General features: G+C 43.2%; 1 protein-coding gene across 2 annotated transcripts in view; it reads right to left on the reverse strand.

Moving 5' to 3' along the window:
* The window catches only part of KIAA0825 (KIAA0825 ortholog), a 2,111,807-nt gene that overhangs the window by 1,464,347 nt on the left and 621,882 nt on the right, over positions 1–25,578 (reverse strand). For both annotated transcript variants that reach the window (XM_069225418.1, XM_069225426.1), the window contains exon 9: positions 25,240–25,505. In XM_069225418.1, coding sequence (XP_069081519.1) covers positions 25,240–25,505 — 266 coding nt within the window. The remainder of the gene's footprint in view (positions 1–25,239; positions 25,506–25,578) is intronic.

Genomic DNA, 25,578 nt, shown 5'->3' on the forward strand with positions numbered 1-25,578 from the left:
AAAGCCGGCTTCTTCTGGTGATATCAGTAAAGGTCAGGCCTCCTGGATGTGAGACACTAGGATAAATGTTTCAACAATGCGATTGGTTTGTGTGAGCTACAGGACGTGGAATCTTGTTTTCAAAATTAGAGTTAGGGTGGACTCGGGAGTAAGCTTGCCCATTTGTACAAAGGAATTAAACAATGTCGTGAGTGGGGCTGCTAAGACAGATGAGTGTGCTTTATATGAAGACGAAGAGGACCCATCGGGCCTGGCACTTTACTGGGTTTGAAGTGTTTGATGGCAGCTCTGACTTCATTGCTCGTTACGGGCTGTTGCAAGGTCATCTGCATTGGGGAAGAGCAAAGTCTCTAAGTAATGGTCTTAGGCCCTTTCTTTGATTTCTTTGAGGCACTGAGAGGTATAGAGGGATGAGTAGTATAAGTGGAATACTTTTAAAATATGAGCGGTAGAGGCATGGGTTAGCACCCCCTCATCCTTTATGGACAAGATAACATTTCTAGTATGGCATTTCCTCAATTTGTAAGCTAGTAACTTATCTGCCTTTTCACCTTTCTCTGGATATTTCTGTTGTGCCTAAAACATTTTCTTAGCTGTCCCTTGCATTAGAAGATGGTCTATTTCCCCTGCATGGTCCACAATTCCCTGTATATTATTTGGGAGCCATGTTGCTTATGGCGAAGTTTGAGATTTCGTATCCGAGTTTCTAATGTTTGGTATGTATGTTGGACCAGGACCAGTGGTTTGAGGTTGAACAGGGGATTCATCCTTATCTGGGCCTCTGACCTCCAGGGCTGCAATGAAGTATGGGAACTGTTTTAAGGAGCTGTACTGGAGTGGACAAGAGCAGCTTTGGGAATTTGAGCTGTCTAGTTTACTAAGCAAGCTTCTAAACAAACCTATCTACCAGGCCAATCAACTCCTCATGTAAGGTGGCCAATGATTCAGAAATAAAAACTCTTTCAATGCAGAAATCCCAAATTATAGGAATACTCAAGCTCAAAATCAGTCTCCTCCAGAGCTGCAATTGCTTTATGGATTATGGCACTTGATCTGAGACACGACCTTTGTCTGATGTCCTTAGAAGCGTGTTTCTCAAACTGTGTATTCAGACCCAGTAGTAGGCCTCAAAATACTGCCATATTTGAGAGAAGCAGCTTGGCAAATCAAACCTTTTCAAAATATTCTGTTAAGTGCATTCTCTTCCAAAACAACCACTTGCTAGATGTGTATGGGTTAAAAACAAACTTGCTCTTGAAAGAACTTTGGAATTAGTAAATGGGCTTGCTTCTCCTTGCATGCTTTTCTATGTAACAGCCCATTCTTGTTTTAAAAAACATATATGGCCCTACCTCGCTTGTTTCCAAGACAATAGGACTTTTCCTCTGAGCAGCTCTGAAATATCTACTGCCTTACCAGTCACTACCTTTTCCTTCTCTAATCTTTTTTTTGTAATTTCGATGGCTCAATTTTATACCTAACTATAAGTTCTCATGGGTAAGAGGGTCATTCAAGAAACTGCCAAAGTGGGGATCCTTAGCCACAATAATAAAAGACAGATGGAGATTAGTTAAAAACTCCAACTTTAACTGCACTGTAATAGTCTTCCAATCTTTACTTCCACCTGAGCCAATTGATACTTTTATTGGTCTTAATGCATGCACTCAATTGTTAGACCCTTTTCAGGGTGGATTTGTTCATGTGTCACATTTTGACTTTGTGTGATGGATTGTTTACACACCAAATTAACAAAGGCTACATTGGAAGTCCATTTACTTGCAGGAAACATCATAATATTTTTGGGTTATCATCAGTATAGTACATTGTTTTGTCAACAACCTTACTTTCTATAACTTCATAATTAATCTTTTATGGCTTTGTGCCCCCACACTCCGCAATCAAAACATTGGGATCCCTGTAGCCTTTTAGGAGATATGTGAGGCTTCATGAGGGTTATTTCTGTCTTTTATATTGGTATCTTTCTAAAACTTTTGCAAGTGGGGCTTATCATTTTCCCAGTACTCACGTTCACCATCTTGATCCTCCAATTTTGTGCCCTGGTGAAAGCACAGGCCTAGCCAACTGGAGCAATTAATTAGATTTGATTATGTTGGCATACCCATCTTTGAATATTAGATATTAGAGTGAATTCAGAAATTGGTCCAGATAGATTTCATCTTTTATATCCCCTTTAGCGGAGAAGTCAGGCTATAGTTGATTATCCCCTTTATCTTTCAACATATAAAACTGTAAGCTTTTCACCAGCTACCCATTTCTGCCCCTAAACCTTAATCAATAGGTTTCAGATTCAATCCCCAGTATCACTAAGATTGCCGTCTTTATGTAATAGTAGAGCATGACTCCGACTGGATTTGCTGTTTTAAAGGCAGCTGGTGTTTACCCAATAAACAGATGATATCCATTGGCCAGAATCTCTCTACTGACCACACTTTGCACAATGCCTTCAAAGTTTGTGAAAAAAGGACCTTCTCCCACTGTATGTTTCTGTGGCACTAGAGAAGATATGTTATGTCAAGCCAGACTTTGAGAAACAGTCTCCACTACCATGACATTAACAGTGCCCTGGGTGAGAGTCACCTGGGCAATCCCTGCCTCTTGGAACTAGATAGTGTATTAGAAATGTGTCCTCTCTTGTTGGAAAGTATGTACAGAGTGCTCTAAAGCCTACTGTAAATTATTCTGTACTTTTCCTTCTGTAGGAGAGTGAGTTATTCTAACAATTGGCAGAATTGTAAAAATAATTATTTAAATTAGTCTTCATTTATCTTATTGGTGTAAGTATATTACACATTTTTTTTTCTTTTTCACAAGACGATCACATAGTTAAACCAAAAAGTCTCACAGATCCTTAGCCCCTTCTATTCAGAATGGCAGCACACAGTGATTAATCCTGCCAGCATTCACACCAGGTTTTCCATCAAACAGAGACCCTGGTAAGTATATGTGATTAAAATAACAAGACTTAAATAAAGAAGTTTACAAAATCCTGTTTCTCTTCCCATCTTATGGACTTTTTTAATCTTCCTAAAGTTTTCTTTCATAGCTTCCATCCTCGTTCTTTGTAGTATCAGATCTTGCTTTTTTTTCTTTTTTTCCACTTTCTCAACTTACCCTTATCTCTTAGGTCTCCCTTCTGGAAAGAATCCAGACTTCTTGACGTGTTTTCTCCTTGTTATCTTTGTTCCTGTTTTTCTTGCTTTTTTTTCCTCATAGAAGAAGGCCCTTCATTTCTAAAGCTATTTTAACTCTTAGTCAGCCATTTTGGTTAACACTGCTTTTTCTAGTGGTTTATTTTCCACACCCTCATTGTGAATCACTCCCAGAGCCCTCCTCTGTTCCCCTTTCACCTCTGCAGTCACTTATGCACAATCCTTCATCCACTCCTCTTCAGCTTTCTTTTCTTCCACTTCCTCCTCAACATTCCCGATGTCCACTGGGTCCTTGGATCTGTTGCCGGGCCGTTTTGGCTGTGCACAATTTTATTTTTAGCGGGAGAGAGAAGGGCAACTGCTGCTGTGCAGATTTTTGGACAAGCCCTGCTAAAAAAAATGCAGTGGGTGCTGCAGGGGTTGGGCATAGGGCCTACACTATACCTCCTGCCTTCCAAGAAAAGCCAGACACTCATGTTAGTGTTTGGCTTTACTTGTGCTTTCCTGTTTTTTACACTGCCTGATACTCACCGGTCCCAGGATGCTTGTTTCTGGTCCAGGAAAGGCCTGGCAGTTCGGGCTGGACTGTTCCCATGGGGAACAGGGTCAAGACTGATTTGCATATGGCTGGGTCCAAACTGAAATGGCATGGCAAGCAAAAAAGCTGATGGATTAAACCCAGATCTGTGACTGGGGGTGAATGTTTGATTTGTTCTGCATTTCGTCCATCATCTGTTGTTTTTGAAAACTCACAAGTCAGGCACAAAATGGCCACTGCCAACCTAACGAGTTGGCGCTGTTTCTGGGGTCACACACCATCTTATAAGCTCTTTTCTCAGGAGTGTCTTGTATTTTCCACATGCCTAGGTACCCCTGACCACTCACCTAAGGTCGTTCATCTTTCGGGTTAGTTCCTCATGTCTGTGGATTTTTGTTTCCACAGCATAAACCTTGTTAATTGGTCAGGGGTGTATCTTCAGGAACTGTGTTTTATCCTTCAAATAAATGCATTTTTGGCTTGCTAGTTGGGTTTAGGGGCCCTGGGTCAGGTCTGCTATCTCAGTCTCAGTTTTTCTCGTCCTGCACCAAGAATAAAAGACAAAACATGACCTTTGATGTAAAGCAGGAACAAGAGAGGGAGAGAGACAGAGATATATACATCTAGTCAATGAATTCCAAAATGTGAATCAGGTAACCTAGAATCAGTACTGGCCTCCCTGCTTGTCCAAATTGTGTGATCCTAGGCAAACATTTTATTTCACAGAGCCTCCTATTTATTTATTATCACACATGAGCACTTTCAAATACTTGAGGTCAGGATGTGCGCTGCACCAGTACCTTTTATGTTCAGTTTAATTGACTATAATGTTGCTCCATATATAATAAGCATGTAGGCCACATTTAGGGTTTACATGATGACTGATTTGCTTCTTATTTCACTAATGACCTTGCTGTGGGGGGGGGGCATTAATGTTTCTAAGATCCTGGTTAAAATTTACCACTATGTTTATGCAGTGACATAATCTGATGTACGTAGGTGAAATGGTTTCATATTTTAAAGAAATAACACTTTTTAGAGTTTTGAAAAGACTATGACATTTTTACATTAGTTAAGTGGCAAGATATACATACCAAACCACGGCAGACAGTGACAGAACCAAATAAAATTGGCCCCTATTAATGAATTAGATAGCTAAAAAAAAGTGGTCCATGTTTGCAAACTGGGACAGTTTTAAACTTGTAACATGCGGTTTAAGTGCTTTGCAAGGTATGGAAGACTTCATGGGTTTTGATGAAGCTATGTTTTTTAATATCAGGGAAATCAACAATAAATACCGATCCAGCAGACCATAAAATAGGTCCACAAAGATTTAAAAAAAACAGTCCTCACATTGACCTATCTTACCAGCCCGTCGGGCACTGCCTGATTTCTCCATAGCATGGCTTGGCTAATGCACTGGCACTTGGAGCAAAGTCAGACCCTTAGCTTGCCCTATTATTTTGCTGGCGCGCCCACCTCTATTTGCAACTTGGGCTTAGTACATGGGGTCAAAAGTCACTTGATAAAATGATTTTAAAAAAGGCGAGGAGTAGAAACACGGAGCCCTGAATACATGCACCGATTTTTACAACTCTGCCATTACGGCATCTTGTAGCACAGATGAAGAGAGAGTGCGTGAAGTGAAAATACATTTAAAATAAGTGATATCATGGCGGGGACTCCTTGCCCAGGCCATTGTGTGGTATGTGACCGACATGAATTCCTAGGAAGATCTACCAGGTCTAGATGAAATGGTCAGGGGCAGGGCTTTGTGGTGGTGTTTGCAGTGTGAATCCCACCAATTCATTCTAGGCTGTGTAGTTGAGCCTAGAGGCCCTTAGCTTGGTCTTTCTTGTTCTACTCATTTTGCTACAAGCTTTTTTAACTTGTTCATTTTTTGTAGCAGAAACTTAAATTTACAAAGTGAATGGTTTACCAAAAAATAGTTATATCAGCACATACAGAAGTACTCCTTGAATGAAATTAAAAAACAATGGCAGTACTAATCTTAGAAAACTGCACCAGTGTCAGGTTTCCAGGCATATTATTGGTAATCAAACACCCAAAACTTGATGGGTTGAATGTTTGCTACACCAGCTTAACCAGTGACAATCGCTCAGGGCAGCATTCCAACACATCATTTTTCTCCGACTATGCCACTCTAGACAGAGGCCCACTCAAAAGCAAATCAATACTAACAATGTTCCTTATGGAAAAAAAAGTCTATCCCTAACCTTGATCATCTCGCCCCTTCACACTGAAGCCCATTGCTTTTTCAGTTGGGAAATTTGAATTTTTCCCACCTTCCTGTGACAGTTAAGTTCAAATGGACACGTGAGTAAGCAAAATTGGGTTTATGGATTTCACTCTTTATTTGTCTTTTCCAATAAATGTCTATTTCTTTGCATTATTTTGTTCAATTTCTACATGTTTGTAGGTCTTCAGATTGTATTCTTCCTTTTGTTCTTTCCTGTTCTTTTTTTCTTTTCTTTCTGGTTGCAGGTTGGTGCCTCAGGGATCCAGAAGATCGTCCAGGAAGAGAAAAGGTAGAAGCCCGTTTTACAAGGTTCGTTTGCCTCTATGATAGGTATTGCTTTTTCCTGTCTAGCTTTTCTTTCCCTCTTTCTGTCTTCTCTCTTGTTTTTCCTGTGCCCTTTATTCCCTGATTCTGTTAGTTTCTATATGGCTCTCAACCATGTCCTTTGTCTGACACCCTCTCTATCTTTTCTGACCTTTCAACTACCTTCTTTTGCTTTTTCTTTTGATTTTGTCTTCCTTGTACATTAGTATCGTGTTTTCCTCTCACCCAGTGCCTTTTCTTAGTTTTGCGCTTTTTAATTTTCTTTTAGTGCTTTTTCATGTTTTTTATTAGTAAATACAATGAAGATTAGTGCTTCCCCTCTTTTGTGCCCCCTTTTTGTCCTTCCTTCCCCCCGTCCCCAGCTCGTGCCCCGTACCTGGTGAGGCCACATTCCTCCTGGAACGTGGACAGCCCCTTCGCAAGGTCTCTCCCTCAGTCTTCTGGACGTGAGTTCCAATTCAGCATTCCCTGCCATCCGATCCCAATTTCCTTTGGTGTCTTCGTCTCTCTTCTGCTACCTCCGTGTTCCTCCTGTGCATCTCTGCCCTCCTCCTCCGCCACGTCTCGGACCGTCTCCTTTTCAGCCTCAGCGACCTCCTCAATTAACGCATTTTCTTGCCGGCGGCCTTCTTCTTCCATCTGGCATCGTCCAGTTTGTTGTGGCCCCACCCTCTGCTCCGTAGAGCCGGCGTGACGTGGAGGTTTGACCTCAACACCGGCATGCTGAGAAGTACCCCCGGGGTATTTCCTGTCCGGCCCGGATCCTTGCGGCCCATTACAGTCCCCCTGAACGTCAATGACTTAGATACATCCCTGTAATCAGTGCCAGCTTGCGAGTTTGAAGTTGATGGAAAAAAAAATCAGCCCTTATCCAGCCAATCACATTTTATGAAAAATTTAAAATGTGATTGACATGATTCACATGTCATGGCTGGTGCCATTCGGAAACTTTAAATGCTCTAATCTCCAAAGCTACCGAAAGGATTTACACCAAACCAAAAAAGATTTGATCTGAGTGAAGATCTACTTACATGCCATGATTGGTGCGAACCCTTGAGGTGTAGGTCAGAGCACATTTTCCTGTGGGAGCTAAAATGACAAAACACTTCTCTTTCTTAACAACCTCTAACAATTTTTTCCCTATGGAAGTATCCTCAGCAGACTTGGGGGGTCATGCTGAAACCTAGCTTTGTAAGATTGCCAAGCATCATCCACATGCATAACAGTTACAGGTAAATCAAAAAATGTAATTTCAAAAGAAATACTGTCTCAACAATCAGCACTGTGTAATATAAGCATGAGCGCACTCATAAGCCATAACCTGCATTGAAACATTTATGAGCGACCAACCAAAGCTGCACACTACTTTCAGCCCTGCATACCATGAGTTAGCAGTAGAGTCTGTCCTAAATCTAAGCCCTGCACTCAATCCTTTGTAGGCAATCATCCCCCACTGTGTATGGCCTTTGACTCTGATCCAATTCCTCCACAGATAGTCAACCTTTGCAGCATTAGGCTGTAGGCCTTTTTTCTATTTGTTATTTATTTTATGATTCACAGTATAACATCAACAGCACCTTCATAGATGATATCATCTATGATGTTATTTAACATGTCATGCATGATGTAATATACAAGTTCATGATCAGTGCATGAACGGGTTGCAAGATATCTAAAAAACCACAGAAATTTGCCAGTTACTTAATCATAACTGGTTAACTTTAAGGATTTTTAGGTTTTGTTTCGAAACCTTACCTGCATTCGAACTGTGGCCTTTTCTGTTTTGCTTTTTAAAATGTACGTTAAAGTCTTATTACTAAAACTAACCATAACTTTTCTATAACCTTTGTTTATCAATGAATTTCTGGGTTTTTGATTATATATCACATGCACCTGTTCCTTGCACCTAACCTCCAAATTTACTATCAAGCTCCACTGTCCACAGCCTCTGCCTCACACAGTGGGAGTTGGCCACAAGGCCTGGCCAATAACCAGGCCTCCAATTTACTGCAGGCAGCCATCTCCATGACCACACTCTACACCCAACCCCTGCTGCACATGGCCTTCAGCTATGCACAAGGTGGTTAAGCGACTGTGCTTCACCTGCTGCCAGGTCTTGAGTCTAAAATGCCTCAAGCAGTCATGCACATCAGGGTTGACCACATCCCATGGTGAACATCTAAACGGTTTTGTAAGTTACCTTCAACAATATAGTTCTGATTTAGCTTGATATATGTTACAGGTATTGTGCCTGGGTACATCTCGCGATTGGCAGTTATGTCTTCTTTTTTGACCTGTGAATTTAAGACCTGAAAGAGTGAGTTGAGGCCAGAAGGCTTTACCAATTGTATATGTATCTTTAAAGTTAATTAACATGGTTGCAGCCAGGAGATATTTTGTTATCCGTGGGTAAATGACGTTTCTGACCTATGTTGATTTTTGTGTTCTATCTAGTGTGATCTATGTGTTTGTGATATATGCGAGGATTATTAACTAATGTGCTCTGTTTATGACTGCATGGTCTTTCATAGTATCAAGTACTCCTAGGCACGGGGTTAAGGTATTTAACAGGCACTGTAACTGAATTTTTATTCCATTGCTATCTTTGAAAAGCCTACCACCGTTTTGCCACAGTAAGAAGGAAAATATTTGTGACAGTATTTTAAACCCTGCCATTAAACTTACACTAGCAACATGGGAGTAGAAAATGTGTCTTCTACCACTGCATGTACTAATGAAAAGATTATGGGGAAAGGGACACAAATAGAACTTATGGTAGCACAGGAAAATATTATTGTCTTGTAGAACAATATTCTTGTTGACTAGCAAAATATTCTTGTAGTTTAATAAATTATTCTTTAAATTATTCTCCAAAATGGCAAAGGGGTACAACATGCAACTGGCAGAAAAGTGTAGCGGAGGGTGTTGTTTTCTGACTGGGAGTCGGATTACAGTGTATGCTACACAAGTGGCCTGGGTGAGTGAAGAGAGGCTCAGTGAGAGGTGGCAGCTTCAAAATGGTGGCAGGTAAGTGGAGGTGGTGGCTCAATGCTGCAGTGACTGGAGGGGCGGCAGTGATTCTGACAAATTCTTGTCAGAAGAGACGATTCAAGCAGAGTGGGGGTTCTGGTCCCAGGAACAGCAGAAAGTGGTGGGCAGGAGCAGGCATGTGTCTACAGGGAGGAAAGAGACCTTGGCCTAGTCCCCCTTCACTGCATTAACTGTGGATTGAGTCTTTAAATCTGGTCACAGACCAGCCCACAGGTGCAGAGGGCATCGCCCTCAGGAGGAGTTGAACTATGTGTTCTGCTGGCATCTTTGAGCTGTCTTTATCCCTGTAGTGGTGCATCCCTGACACACTTGGCCAGAGGAGGATCTCTTCCACAAACGCAGGCTCAAGAAGCTGCCTCTCCTGCTGCAGTGATATAGAATGGAAAAGTCCAAGAGCTGTGTTAAGGGGGGGTTAATCTGCTTTACCTGAGATGAAGAAAGTTTCAAGAAAAGAGTTCACTTTGGCGCTCTATTGCCTTGTTGTGCAGTCACCCCTACTGAAGCATACTTGGGGCTCCAGAGGTGATTTCAGCCTGTAAAGACTGGAATTTGCAGAAGCAGATGAAAATGGGCGAATTGGGTTGAGTGGGGCAGGTGACCATTTAGAGGAGTCCGTAACAGGCCTTAAGTGGCACGTTGTCATTGATGGAGAGCACTATATCAAGGATCTGAGGGCAGGGAGGAAGGTCCCAGTCCAAAACAAGAGTGAGTGAGAAGTGTGTGCCTGTGACTCTTTCGTAAGGAGTAAGCCTCTGGAGACATGGTGTTAGGATGCCCCTCAGAGCGCCACAGGGCAAGCAGAAGTTAGTGGGCATTTTACTCCAGATGTCTCGGGCCCAGCCGTCTATGGAACCTCAGCAACTGGGCCAAGTACGACTTGATCACTTGACTCTCAGAAATAGCATGGTCCAAGCAGTCACAGGCTCCCTCAGGGGGAGGTGGATTCAGGGAGGTGAACCCAAGTTCACTACTCAATATATGCGCAGCAATAAATAATTGCCCAGCCAAATGCTCACTTTTAGGAAAAAGGAGCAGTATTTTATTTTACCACTGTTAACACAAAGGGGTATACAACATTCACAAACAACTATGCAGTCCACCTGAGGCTGGAGCTCTAGTGTTCTATGGGCAGTTCCCTGTGTCCCACTCCCCCTTTCCTCAAGTGATAGTGGTTATTTCTTATTCACTATAAGCAACATCCCACTCCCCCTCACTCTAGTGATAGTGGTTATTGCTTATTAACTATAAGCAACATCAAGGGTAAGCCCCACTAGTAGTCTGAGTCTCAAATGTCCAATCAAACTCTGTGTTAAAGTCAAGAGTGTTCCAGCGCCAAAGCACTATCTAGAAAGTAAGCTCCTGTGGGCACACTGGCCAAAAAACTGTTTTACCTGCAGGATGGACATGATTGGGGCTCCTGAGTGCGCCCACTCCAAGAAAGTAGTACAGGCTGGTTCAGGTGAGTTTATTGCATGTGGCTCAAGCAGGCTGTCCTCGGGGGTCCTTATGTTCCTCATAAGTGGTCATGCAACTGCAACAACAAGAGGTGATTTGTGCATCCTCCTGGCAGAGTCTCTACCCTTTCCTGCAAACTACTATGTCCTGATCCCCGCAAATCAGGAAAGATCCCAGGCCCACTCTGAGATTGATGTGCAGCCTGTGCTCAGCTCAAAACATCTGATGTTGTCTAAGCCATAAAGGCTTCAGTTCCCAGCACCAAGCCAATCATTTCCCAAGAGACAACCACCACCTTGCTTTTCCCTTACCCTGACATCAATCACAGCCACCTTGCCATTAAGCTCAATCACCACTCTGCAAGCGGATATTCCATGCCCTCTCCACTAGCCACCAAACCTGTATCCTTAGTCCCAGGGAGTATCTCGTCCGGCATAAGGTATTTCCGCTCAACCACAGTGCAGAAGGCTCCAGTATTCCTCAGGGCAAGCACTTTCCTCTCAATGATACTAACTTCCTGTACATATCCCATGATGTTAGGATGACTGTGCTTCAGAGTTTCTGGTTCCCTCACCCAGATGTCCATAGATACTATGTGGAGTGCAACTGAACCCTCTTGAGTCCCCTTTACTCATGTGTAACGTTTGCTAATCCATGTGCAGCTGGGCCAGGGTCTTTTACCTGACAATCTCTCTTAATGTGTTCCAACTTGTGGCACTTGAAATAGGTTACCACCTCGGACTTGAAAGAACTTCCTTGTCCTCCCTTCCCATGATGCTTCTTCCCAGGCACACCATTACCATTTCCATTTTTCGAGAGCCTTCCCCAAGTCCAATGAGAATTACCCTGGCCCTGATGCTCTGGTATGGAACCAGTCTGTGGACAGTTCTTCTCCCCCTCTGGCTTAGAACCGTGCTGTTTAAGACCTTTGTGAACTCTATTAGCTAACCACCTTTCAGCCAACACTGCTAGTTTCTCTGGATTCCTCTTGTCAAATCATATAGGTGTTGCCTAACTAAGGTAGAGCACTCCTCCTTGAGTTGCTCCGTCACCCTTGACTGGTTAAGGGACTGAAAATCCTCAGCCTCCATTCCTCTTACCCACTCAATCTAATCACACCATAAACCATGAATCTGAGTTTGAAACAAAACACCATCCGCTCTCATTCAGTCCCAGAAACTCAAAAGCAAATGAGGTGGCTTCAGTCTAAACCGCCTAATCAGAGTTTCCTTCATTCACTGTCCCTTCAAATGGCATGCACCCCACTTGAGGTCCCTTGTAAGGTCTGCACCTTACAACGGACTTCAAAGCTCACAAACCATCCCAAAATGTCCTGACCTTCCACATACATATGCACAAGATTTTTTGGAACCTTCGCCATAACCTGGCCTGAACTGGATGTAGTCACTTTTTCCAGATAGAGTTGTCACTGTCATCCTATGTTTCACAGAAGCATGGGCAATCCTTTCCCTTTGCAGCTCACTTTCCTTTTCCTTCTATTTCTCCTCCCACTTTCTCAGTTTTTCCTCCTTTTTTCAGTTTTTCCTCCCTCTCTCACAATTTTCCCCCACAGACCCATTCCTCCAGTCTCCCCTCCTCTTCTCTTCTCTTCTTGTTCCCGGATGAGCTTGTATTAGCTTCTCCCTCTCTAATTCTCTGGCTTTCTTGTCTTCCTCAGGTTTAGATTTTTTAAGCACCAACTGTATGCTCAGGGTCTCTGCTAGACTCACCCCACCCAAAGGATTTATTTCAGGAAGTGGTGACAGTGGCACTCTAGAAATTTGAGGTGGTATACACACCTGAGGTATTCTAGAAACTAAAGATGGTGAGCGTCTTGGTGAAACTCTGGAAAATGCATCAGGGAACACATTCTGCATGTGTCTGTGTGGTATTGTTGTTTGGACTGACATTGAAGCATTTGTCTGGGCTGTTGGGGTTATTGGAAAACAGGTCATTGCACTTTGTGATTCCTATGCTTTTTTTACTATATAATGTTGAACTAAGTATGCACTCCAAGTTGTTAAACAGGCTCACAACTCAAAATATATGCAGTAGCAGCAATACGTTACTGTCCATTCAAATGTTTACTTTTATGAAAAAAGAGAAGTATTTAATTTTACCTCTATTAACACAAAGGAAAATAAAAAATACATTCACTAACAACTACACTGTCTCCTTGAAGTTTGGGCTCTAGTGTTTTGTAGGCAATTGTCTGTGTCCCACTCCCTCCATGCCTTAGGGACTGTGGTTATTCTCTATTGAGTATAAGCAACATCTAGAGTACACCCCACTAGCAGTCCGAGCCTCAGGAGTCCCCTCCAACTCTGTATTAAAGTCAAATATGTTCCAGTGCTGAAGTGCGATCTAGCAAGCAAGTTTACCCAGGGCCCATTGGCCTGAAATCAGCCTTAACTGCACCTGCAGACTGGAGTGACCGGAGTTCCTGAGCACATCACCTCCGCAGGCACTAGAGCGGCAGTGTCCTCCTGGCATACAGGGGCTTGGCAAGCAGGTAGAAGCTTGTGTTCTGGGGCTTGGAATCCCTGGTTAAGTCCTCCCACCAAGCAGGGAGACTAGCAGGCCTTAGCCCCCAGTCCTGATCACAGGCAGAAGCCTTGGTTCTCCTATTCACAAAGCCCTGCTTACTGGCTGCTTGAAAATTGACAATTGTTAGGTCTCAAGCTCCCCTTTTATAGTCCATTTCCAGACATCAAATGTGATTCAGAGTCTGAGACTTTGATATTTGGTGTAGGGGGTCTCCTTTCTTTGACATGCCCACTCCTCTGCCCTCTCTTCCTCTTGAAAGCAGTCTGCCACAGCAAAAGCGATTCCAAAGCTGCAGCACTGGGTCTCCTAAAATGGAACCCAGAGTCCTCAAGGTAGTGTACCCTTTACAGGCACACATACATCAGCACATGTATACAACATGCATACACCGCACAGCACTGTAACCTTCATGTCCACCACTCACAGGAACACATGCACCATGCACATGCATTTAACATGCATGAAACAGTACTGCATTATCGCTGTATTGTACCCTTTCCAGGCACATATATGCCTAGCAGAGGTACACCACTCATGAGCTGTGCAGGACTCCACACCAAATCAATGTAGATCAAGGGTGAGTTAAGCACACAGCACTGGAACTTTGAGTGAGTGAGCCTGTAAGCCTAATTCCAGTGACACAGTTTAAAAAGGACCTGATCACTCCTACCAATCACTACACGGTATGCTGCTGCCACCACGCTTGTGCTGTTTACCTCCTGGCAAAGGCAGTAGCTTTTCACCACTGTGAGGGTAGCGCTCAGGGTGACCCTCCTAGACCAACAAGACCGCAACCCTTGAGACAGATTTACGTCATAATGCACAAGCATGATAAGTGTTTGCCTATGACAACAAAAATCAGCATTAGGGATCCAGACATCAATACAGTTGAGGCACTCAGGCTAAGGGTGCACATCCATTAGCATGCAGAAGACTTTTCAGTCCCAAACCATGGGAACTGAAGTGGAGCGCCAAACTTATATTACAAAAAGGGCAGCTCCAGCTGACCTTTCCACACCTATAAAGTGTGGAATATGGCAGCCACCATGTTGATACTTGATATTTTGAAGAGGACCCTCAATCACTTAAAGAGAGGTGTAGTAAGGCTTCCTTGACTAGATCGTTTATGAAAGACTTCATCATCATCATTAAACTTTATTTTGGAAACCAAAGGTTCCATAAAAGTCTACATAATTAATACACAGTTCAATATCCTAATATAATAAAAAACACAATTACGCCTGCCCTTGCATCATACATAGTAACAGCAACCTGTTAATAAATAATAAAAGACTCTCATAAAAGTTAATAAAGTATAAAAGTGGTACAAGTGCATTTCGTGCAGACTGATGATTCAAGGAGGACAGCAACTGCATCACTAAGAAAATACAAAGACGCATGCTGTGGAGACAAAGTCGCAGCCACAGGGGTACTATCAAACATCAGCATTTAAATACATGGATAAAATCTAATTACAAAGTTTCCATACTTCGCCTGATTTTGATGGCCTCCTTCAAAACACAGGCAAAAGAATAGGAAACAAATTCATCTCTTAAGAGCTGAAGATATAGCAGTGTTGACTTAACTTGCTTAAATCCTTGGTCCGTCAAAAGAGGTTTGATGAAAAAGCTGAGGGGTTCCTATAAAACCCACAAAAAAATTGTGAAATGAAGCTTGTCTTTTGCCGAAGAGGAATCACTCAGAGTCCAAGATTGGCCACATAAGATCACCCCTTGCTAACATGGAATGTAACGAGATTAGCCAGAACCAGATTCACAGGTACCAGTGTTCACTGTTGGTCACAAAGGATAAATAGGGTTTGATGAATGGAACGTCTTGAACAAGATGAAACTTTGAACACTCTGTTGGATAGCCCAGTGGCCTCTTTTTCCTGATTTTTAATCAGGAAAAAGTTTTTAGTTTAGGGAATATATTTTGTAGATAGAAATACTGGGGCATTAAACATATCTGGGTGACTGATGCTAAAAATGCTTATTTTAAATATTTAAGCCATGGCATCTGCATTGCCATGTCAAGGCCTAAACAGTCTTAATGCATCTCTAGTAAAGGTTAGTTCTGGTTTGGACCATATCAAGATCCACCTAATTAAAGGGTAAAGTGCAATGGTGTCTGAGAGATATGATAGCCCTAACTCCTTTTAGACTCCTTAAGAATATCCATGCATTCCAGCGAAAGGCCTAAATGGCCATATTGGAGGAATTCAGGAGCCATACTGTCAAGCTCATGGAAGGAAAGTTGGGATGGAGTTTGTGAAGGAGATCCGGTCTGCACGGCAATCTCATGTGTGGTTTCTCTAAGAGATGAAGTAGGTCCATGTACCACCACTGGCAAGGCCACGGAGAAGCTATTAGGATCATCCTGGTCCTGGCTCTGTAGAGCTTGTTGATGACCTTCGGAATTAGAGGAATGGGAGGAAACACATACAGAAAACTTTCTGACCTGTTCATAAAAAGGGCATTGCCCTTTGTCCCTGGATGGTAAAACCTGGATGCGAAGCTCAGACATTTTTTGTTTGCTTCGTCTGCGAGTATGTCTATTTGCGGTTGCCCCATGCCTGAAAAATAGTTTGGATGACGTTGTTGTTTAGAATCCAGTCGTGATCTTCTGGATACGTGCGGCTCAGAAAATCTGCGTGGGTGTTCAAAGATCCTGGTAGGTGAACCGCCAATATCGTCAAGTTTCTGGCTAGTAGCCACTTCCATATTGCTTGCGCTTCCAACGGCAGGGTCTGTGAACGAGTCCCTCCTTGCATGTTTAGATAATACATTGTGGTGGTGTTGTCCATTTAAACCAGCAGAGAGTTCGCCTGAACGGAAGGATAGAGAGATTTCAGTGCCAGATTGACTGCTTTGAGTTCCAACATGGTTATATGATAAAGTTGTTCCTTGTTGGACCACAGGCCCTGAACTTGTAAGGCCCCCATGTGAGTATCCCAACCCTGAGAGAAAGCATCTGTGATCAAAGTTTGTGTTGGAAGTTCTTGGTGAAAAGGAACTCCTATCAGTAAATGCTGTTCCTGCATCCACCATCGGAGGGATTGTTTGACGTCCCTTGTGAGGAGTATCCTGTCGTCCCATTGACTGAAATATTGAGACCACTAATCTTCCAGGACTTGCTGTAGAGGTCTCATGTGCAGCCTGGCATTGGGCACAGTGAAAATGCAGGAGGCCACTGATCCTGGTAGTGATGCTGCTTGTCTGGCTGATGAGTGAGAAGGAGAATTTGACATTTAATGTCAATTTAGTATAACCCTTCCTACGAAGGATACTCTTGTGTGGTTTCTAGATAATTGATGCTTTGATCTTTGTATCTGTGTGTATTTTTGATGTTGACCTGTGAGGCCGGGGTTTGCAGAGTTTGGAGGCAAACCTGATAATGCTGTTGTGTTAGTTCTGGAGAGGCACTTTTGATCAGCCAGTCGTCTAGGTATGGATGAACGAAAATTCACTTCTTTCTCAGATGTGCAGCAACTACTGCCATGAATCTCGAGAATGTTTGAGGGGCTGATTTTAGGCTGAAGGGCAAGACTTTGTACTTGTAGTGTTTGGATGCTTTGGATGCTACCCTGATGCGCAGATACCTCCGGTGTTTCCTTGAGATTGGAATATGGAAGTAGGCATCCTGAAGGTCTGTGGAGCACCTCCAGTCCCCCCCTGATAGTGTTGGGGGTAAAGCTGATGAAGAGCAAGCATCCTGAATTTTTCTTTGAATGAATTTGTTCAGTTGTCTTAGATCTAAGATTGTCTGTATTCTTGAGACGGCCCTTTTTCCTGGATGAGGAAATAATGTGAATAGACTCCTGTGCCCCATTGCGAGAGTGGCACCTCCTCTATTGCTTCTTTTGGAAGTAGCATGTCTACTTCCTTTCGCAACAAACTGTGTTGATGGTGGAATGTTGCTTTCGGTGGCACTTCTGGTAGAGGGGATTTGAACTTGAGTGTGTAACCATTCTGAACAATGTTCAAGACCTATTTGTTGTTTGTTATTTCGCACCACACTTTTAAATGCTTGGTAATGTTTCCCCCAACTGGAGCGGGAGACAGAGAAGAGATAAGCTGGGACTCATTGTTTTGACTGCCCTTTTTAGGAGGAAGCGGAAGGACAGGGAGCATTTTTCCCTCTTCCCAGTCATCGAGGATAGTGATGTGACCGACCATATTGTTGTTGTTGTGGTACCTAGTGAGGGGTTTGAACCCTCTGTTGCACATGACGTCGGTCATAGGGCCTGTATCTTCTTCTGAACTTTTCTGTTTTTCCTGGTCCACAGCTTTGAGAGTGGCTGCTTCTGTTTTCATTCTGGCCATTTCCTCATCTGTGTGTGTACCGTAAAGAGACTATCTGTGGAAGGGAAGATTTGATATTCTCTGCTGAGCTTCAGGTTTCAATCCTGTAAGCCTTAGCCATGATAAAGGTCTCATAGTGATGCCATGAGAATAACCACGAGCGGAGAGATCGCAAGCATCAGCCACTGCGCTAATGATCTGGTTTGCCACTAGACCACCCTCTTCTAAAGTTTCCTGAAAATCTTGCCTGTCTTCTTTAGGCAGTTTCTGTGAAAATGTAGAGAGAGAGTCCCACAAAGACCTGTCGTACCTGCCAAGCAACGCCGTTGCATTGGATACCTTCATGTATGATGCTGTGGTGTACCACATTTTCTTCCCCATCGAGTCAAATTGATTACTATCTTTATCTGGTGGTCGTTGAGGATGAAGTAGTGGCATGAGTCAATTTTGCAGCTGCCACAATCACTGAATCTGGGGGAGGATCTGATTGGAGGAACAAAGGGTCTTGATCAGGTGCCTCTGGAGCCTTGATGGTACAGCTCGAACAAATGCTGGAGTCAGAAAAGTCTATATGGCTGGTTCAAGGAGGCCAGGTACTAAAGGCAGTAGTGGTCTGAAAAAATCCTGTGATGAAGAGTTTAACAAATGTTCGACAAAGTAGGGACAGGTGTTCCATTGTCAATGTTTAGCTTTGTCGCCCCTCTGATAAGGACATCATTGAATGTTACCAAGTCGTCCACCGGGAAAACTCTAGGTGGAGGGGAATCCGACAGCAGTGGTGAGTAGTCAGTTATGAAGAACAAAAAGTCGAAGACCAAGAGGGAGATCTAAGCCGTCTCCGAGACCTGGAGGGGTAGTGGTGTTGTGACTTGGACCGCGAACTGGTATGTGTAGATCTAGATGGAGATCTATGAGAATGTAGGTGTTTACTTGGTGTTTTCCCTCTGATTGGACTCCTAGACCTGTGTGGTGTCCTTAATGGTGTATGCGCAGGTGTAGGTGTTTTGGAGGGAGAATAGGTTCTTGAATAATCTGAACCTGGAGTGCGATGTCGTTGAGGGAGATGCAGAGATTGTAGAGGGGACTTACCTGCCCCTGTCGCCATCTCTTCATGAACAGATCTGCTCTCTGAGGAAAGAGATCTGCTTCTCGACATCGAGAATCTTGGTTGCGACGTCGACCTGGGTCTGTCTCTCTGCTGACTCTGAGTCGACATTGACAATACTTGACGTCGACTTTCTCCCAACGTCGATATTAAAACCTCAGCGGGTGGAGTTGACGTTGGTTGCCTTGGCGGCGAATCCTGTGGCGTTGACATATCTTGTGGCGTCAGATCAGTTGACGGTGAGCCTGCAGCTGTCGATGGAGGTTGTCTCGCCGTCGAGTGACCGTGCTTCGATGGAGACATATGCAACATTGACTGGATAGGAGCTCCTGACGCTGATCGCCCATGCCTCGCCGGTGACTTCTTCAACGTCGGTCTTGTCGACGTCAATGGTTGGTGGTCTGGCCCTGTTGGCGTTGATCCCGATGCTGACGGGGAACAGGCAGGCACTTCTTTACTCCTGCCTGTTGACTGAGGCGAGGAACGTAGTTTATCTTTTGATCTTCCTCGATGTTCCAGAGAGGAGGGCTCTGTAAAGGAGGTGTTTGACCCCCGAAGGCCGCTTGAAGATCTCACCTTTCCCATCTCTTGAAGTGCATGAAGTCTTCTATTCTCTCTGTCCCTTAGAGTTCTTCTTGACAGGGTTGTACAATGATGACTTGTCTCAGGATTATGAGAAGTTGGTAAACAAGCAATGCAGACTGAATGAGGGTCAGAGATTGCCATCTTTCTCCCACAGGAGGGCATTTGTTGAAGAGAGATGGCATTTTGACTGATCAGAAAATTGTTTTAAAGTACAACATGTACTTAAAAACGTCGAGTGAAGTCAAATTCTTTTGAATTTGTGTGAGAAAAATCAGTTTTATTCAGAAAACACTAAGGAGCGAGTGCTCGGGGATCCTTTCTGAAGGAGCTGGAAAAAAGAACTGTTTTAACTGCCACCTAACTGTCACCTTTCTCTGACTTCTGAGGCATGGTGGGATACTGGAGGTTTTCTGAGGCCTTAATGGCACGGTGCCATTTATTTGCTTTACCATGTTAATCTGAATGCAGCCTATTGGTTGCAAAATGTCTGTTCTTTTCATTACAGTTTTCTCTTTAATAAAACATAGTACTGTTATCTATGCCTCCTTTCTTTTTGAGTTTCAGAAATCCTGGAGTTCTTTTTTATATTTATTGAAGGATATATATATATATAGATATGTATATGTGTTATGTGCTCCGGGTTCCCCGCACGCATTTGGGAATAATTCAATGCTTATGACTTTGAATAGGATCCCCTGTAAAGAAATGCCCTAGCTGAATAGGGAACTCCGACACCCTCGCACATAGATCAGGTGGAACACTGCAATGAAGCAAAGGAGCAAAACTGCCCTAAGTGACAATGAAGTGAGAGAGACTGGCAGTCCCCAAAGGAGTCACCAGAGGAGTGGCGAGTTCACCAGGTGTGGGTCCGTCAACTCAGGAGCCTCCAGCACTAAACCATGAATACTGTAAGACTGGGTGAAGGGATGTACAGGGACTGTCCCTTTATTTAAATGCAGAGGACAGAGCGTGCTGAGATAGAGGACAGATGAGGTATGGGTAGTGCACCTAACAAGACTTAGGACTACCAATGAGGGAAATAAGTCTACATCTGGAAGAGGAGCAGACAGGAGGAGGTCTCTGGGATTTAGGTGCTTGGCGGAGGGCCAGGTTTGGGGTGGGTGTTGCCCTAATGGCTAAGTTTTGGTTTTCTGGAAGAGCAGAAGAGACTTTTGGTAGGCAGGGGAAGGACGACACAGGATATAAAAAAATGGGCAGGCAAGGTAAACAAACAGGCATGTTGAAGCTCATCTTCGTTAATGTGAAGGTTTTAAATTTTCCTAACAAAAGGCAGAGGGGTTCTTGAGGTACATGGGGAAACCCACAACCCCAAAAAATCCTTACTCCAGGAGATTCATCTGCTACACAAGAACTAATTCGGACTGAGGTATAAAGGAATCCAGCTTTAGTCTGGGCCTCTACACTAACTAAATCCTAAGGAGACGAGACCTGAGAGAAGATTTCTGAGTGTACCATTAAAGATGCTACACCAGCCGAGACCCTGTTAAATGTATATGTCCGTAGGCAGGATGTGTGTCTGAGAGGTATTCACAAGGAGGTAGTATGTGCCAATTCAGGTGAGGTGATCCGGGGGTTCGGGCGGCATGAACACTGTGTGGGACAACTGACTTGGACAGGAGTGGGAAAAAGAAGGGAAGGCAGCCACAAGAGCAATGACGGGCTGAAGAGGTGGTTGAGGGGCTCAGGCTGCAAAGATGCGTGGAGGGTCCTCCATCCACAGGATATTAAATACACTGTCTAGTCCCACGTACACTTATTCCCATATGATTTATATGTTTCTGACAAAAGGGCTGATAAGCAACCTAGAGGAAACAAGCAAAGCAAAAAATATCACTACCTGACCTTGCACAGATGGAAGTATAGTGGGCCAAGAGGGATACATGAACTTTGAGAGCGACCTGGAGCCTAGATATGGACATATGCCATGACCCACTCTATATAGCTGGAATAGTCCAGAAAATGGAAGAATATCTTAAGATGACTAAAGAGGGAGAGAGGAATTTAGCAACCTATTGAGTGCCTTCAATGTGACAGTATGGGAAACAATCATATCAACAACGATTAGCCAGAAAAGAGAAAGATGGCTTGAAAAAAGTAAACTATTAGAGGAAATTAAGGTGTTGAAAAAGGGATAAAGGGGATAAAGCTATCAATTAAAAATAGCAATCCTGAGGGGACAAATATCAGTGCTTAGTACGGATAGAGCAGAGCTCATATTTCTTAAGCTAAAAAACAAAAAAGGGAACAATGTGAGCCCAATCTTGGCAAGACAACAGTATGTGCAGACAGTGAGAACACATATCAGGAAGTCAACCAGGCAATGGGCCTCTAGAGAAAGAGAAACACAGGAGCTTTTTAAAAGCTGCTTTGAGGCACTATGCGATGGCGGTAAGGAAGACCCAGAGACAGTAGAGATTTTTGCCTGTAAGGCTGCAATCCAGTCTGTAACTAGGAACTGTGTTGAGCCCTTGAAGGAGCCCAACATGAATGGAGCGACTTTTAGAGCTCTCAAATTTAAGAATTAAGGCCTATATGGGTTCTGGGAAGAGTGTGAGTCATTTTGCCCAATCACCTTACTGACTGAGATTCTAACTAATAGGCTATAGTCCTTTTTTAATTAATCTGGAACAGGTGGGATTTATACGTTACAAAAAGGAGAGGCCAAACAAAACAGATTAGCCCTCATAGAGGAAAAGGCAAAGAGAAATGATTTACCAATGCTGTTGATGGCCCTTGATGCCAAGAAGGAATTAGATCACCCGCAGTTGAGGATCATTCTAGATTCCAAGATGCTGAGTAGATATTGGTGAGTTACATATCGCAGTCTATGAAGGGCAGAATTAAGGTGTGACATTTGGAAAATGTTCTACTGGAAGAGAGACACAGCACAGGTGTCTGATCTTGCCACTGCTGTGCTGGCCTAAAAGCAAGAGGAACTAACGATCGGGATTTATCAGTGTAGTCCCATTTGGTGGGGAAATACACAAAAGCAGGTTTCTTTGGCGATGTGATAATGCTCACACTTACAGAATCTGAGGAGTTAGCACCCACTCTGTTTGAGCTGCTTGATCAGTATGAAAGGGTATTTGGATTCCGGGATAAAAAATAAATATTAAAAGTCCTGAATATATAATTTACGTGAGGCAGAGTTAAGCACCTTACACAGAATTATCAGTTGAACTAGGTACCAGTTAAGCTTTAGTGCTGAGGGTTATATCTCTCACATTCCACTGAGAGGTGGTGTGTGTCCACATGACCTAAGCTGTGAACCAAGATTCTGGATAATGGGCCTCTCCGGTGTCCGCTTTACCCTCCTGGCTGAGCTGTACTAGCACTCTAAAGATACATATTTTCACCTGTTTCATATACATATTTCAATCCCTGCTCGTCTCCATCCAAAAACTGAACTGCAGAACTAATTGATCAAATATGTGTCGTCTGGAAGGAGAGTGACTTGATAAAAATAGGCTGATGTCCCCCAAAGAATGTGGTGGCTTGGAATGTCCAGATATTCTAAAGAATTATCAAGCTGCACATCTTCAGGAAATAACATGAGAAGATAATAAATGGTTGTTGATTGACAGGTAGGTACATTACACTGGGACCTGTCCTGGCTGGAAACAAAATTCGGATCATGCACTGTATATTTACTGACTCCGGTGAAGATGGTGCTGGAGATATGGGACCATATCCCAGTTAGGGGCAGATGGCATCCTTCCCATCTTTTAAAACACTGAGTTCTCACCTGCATCATTAGAGGATGGGATGCGGGCTGCTGTCTTACCTTTTGTACTCGGGCAACTCAAGTTCTTTCAGGAATGTAAGCTGGACTGCATTATTGCTGGCGTCATCCAACAAAGAGGTGGCCACAAAGGAGTTGACTCATTCTGAAACTTTCAACAGGAATCATGACAAATCTCATATATGTGCAACTATCCGATGCAGATCAGCAAGTCCACACATGGGCTTGCCAAGGAAGATGCAGGGACAGACCTGGCAGACTTCTTAAGTGATAAACAGTGGGTCGAACTATGGGCCTCCTGAAGCACACAATGAAGGGAATCTGCTTCATGCTTATATGGCACATCATACCACATGGCATGCACAAGATTTACCCTTCAGCATTTCAGACGTATAATAGATGTGATGAAGTGGGATCGTTCCTACACATTTGATGGGTATGTGCATATATCTAACCTTTTGTAAGGAGGCTTTGAGATTTATCAGAGGGGTCCCGGAATATTCTGTTATGGACAACCTTAGCCTGATATTGCTGGGGGTCACACCAGCTCTATTGGAAGGGACGCCATGGGCTCGTGGGGCAATGTAACTTTAGATGTTATGTGTTGCAAAGAATGTTAATAACAAATCAAAGACAACGCCAGGAGTACTATTCTGGTTCCACAGACTCTGGCAAATGATGATGCTATAGTAAGTCCAGCACAATATTATGGACTCAGCACGCAAATTTGAGTAAATATAAACCTTGCTATTCAAATATGGTAAAAAGGGAACACATGCTTTGTTTCTGCACACCTGAGGGCCCTCCATCTATTTTAGTTGCCTATCTGAAGGTGGTGTTAATACTCTAAGGACTCAATGCAGTTAAATTTAAGTGCCTACTACAGTGCTGAGAATACATGCCTGCTTGCCCATTTATTGATATGGTGGCGCCTGTGGGCAAAGGGTAGCTGGAGGTTGTTTAGGGCTTATATATTATATAACACAGTAGTATAACTTTTATGCATTTTGAAAACGTTAATAAAGAGAAGTTCAACAAAATCTTGTAGGGCTTTCAACACAATTGTAACAGCGCTGTAAGCCAAACACTGATTTCAAAGTAACTGCTCTATCGATGAGAACAATGTTTCCAATAGCTGTGATCTAAGGTAGACACATGTAAGATCACACAACCACTTTAGTATTGTGATATAGTTAGCATTTACCTGTTCAGAAACAAAGACAGTCCCTTGACTTCTTTTCATCTGAAATGTGGAATACTCTTTCTGTTTTAATCAGTACATTTCTTTGGCGTTCGAATCAGAGGATATCAATTTCGTTTATTAACAGAGCTGATTCCTTTTTTTTCAGAAATAGATTCCCAGTTTCTTTCCTGTAACTGTCTACATTTGTCAATGGTTCTTGGTCTACTGAAATTGTGTGAGTCAAGAATTTTTGTAAGTATTTTTATTATTTTGCCATGCATGTTGCTGTGTTAACCCCTATTACACGTATGCGTAGTTAGTGAGAGCACAACTGTATCTGGCATTGTCTTGTGGCTATTCAGTCTGTTGCGCTGCTTGGTGTTCGCAGAGCACCTTCTTCTCCTTCGCAACGCCTGTGTTCCGCAGGTGCGAGGATCTGGCATGTCGCTCCTAATATAAAGTCCACCCGGTGCATAGTAAATACGTAAATTAATGTTAATAAAATATGGATGTCAACATCAAATTCAAAGTAAATCCCCTCCACCTTGTCCTCCTCCGTTCTCCTCCAACCCTCTAACCATATCACGTTCCTTATTGTACGAAAAACGCCGTTCCCACCAACAGTCAATAACCATAGTCTCCCCATCACCCAAATTGTGCCAGTCAACAATAACAAATTACACATACAAACATGTTTCTGGCGAGCAGATAACTGATGAAGAGGTTATGTTTTTTTTGTCATAAAATCGACACAACTACTGCAAAGATGAAGCCTACAAGCAAAATTGACCAGAGACCAGCTGAATAAAAACGATATTACTTTATATTTTATAAGATCAGGTGTGCCCCTGATGCAAATATACCTACGTGGTAATATGACAGGTTAATTACCTAGGATGCCTAGGACGTTACTAGTCTTTGCTAGACAGACAGACCACTGTAACAGAAACTTACTTTTTATTTGACTCTCCCATTAGGCCCTCATAGAGAGTAAAACGCTGGTGGATGTACACTGCTGAGGAGAGAGCAGCGTGCAGGGTCTGGACAGGGCCTTTAGATGGTACTTCGCTGGTTCTCATCTCCAGTCTTGCCAAGACAGCTGTTGCTACTTTGCAGCAGGCCTCCACAAAGGATGCTCTCATTTCCTGAAGAGACTCCCCTCTGCATGCCAAGGCCAGTGGAAGCAGCGTGTCAAGTTCTTCCATGATGTCAGAACAAAACTAGAGAGAAATAAATGTGGCATCAAATTATTTGGCTCGAAGAGTGCTGAGTAATATATGAACAGCCGGACCA

The sequence above is a fragment of the Pleurodeles waltl genome, chromosome 1_1 (assembly GCF_031143425.1).
Source record: "Pleurodeles waltl isolate 20211129_DDA chromosome 1_1, aPleWal1.hap1.20221129, whole genome shotgun sequence".
Classification (NCBI taxonomy): Eukaryota; Metazoa; Chordata; class Amphibia; order Caudata; family Salamandridae; genus Pleurodeles; species Pleurodeles waltl.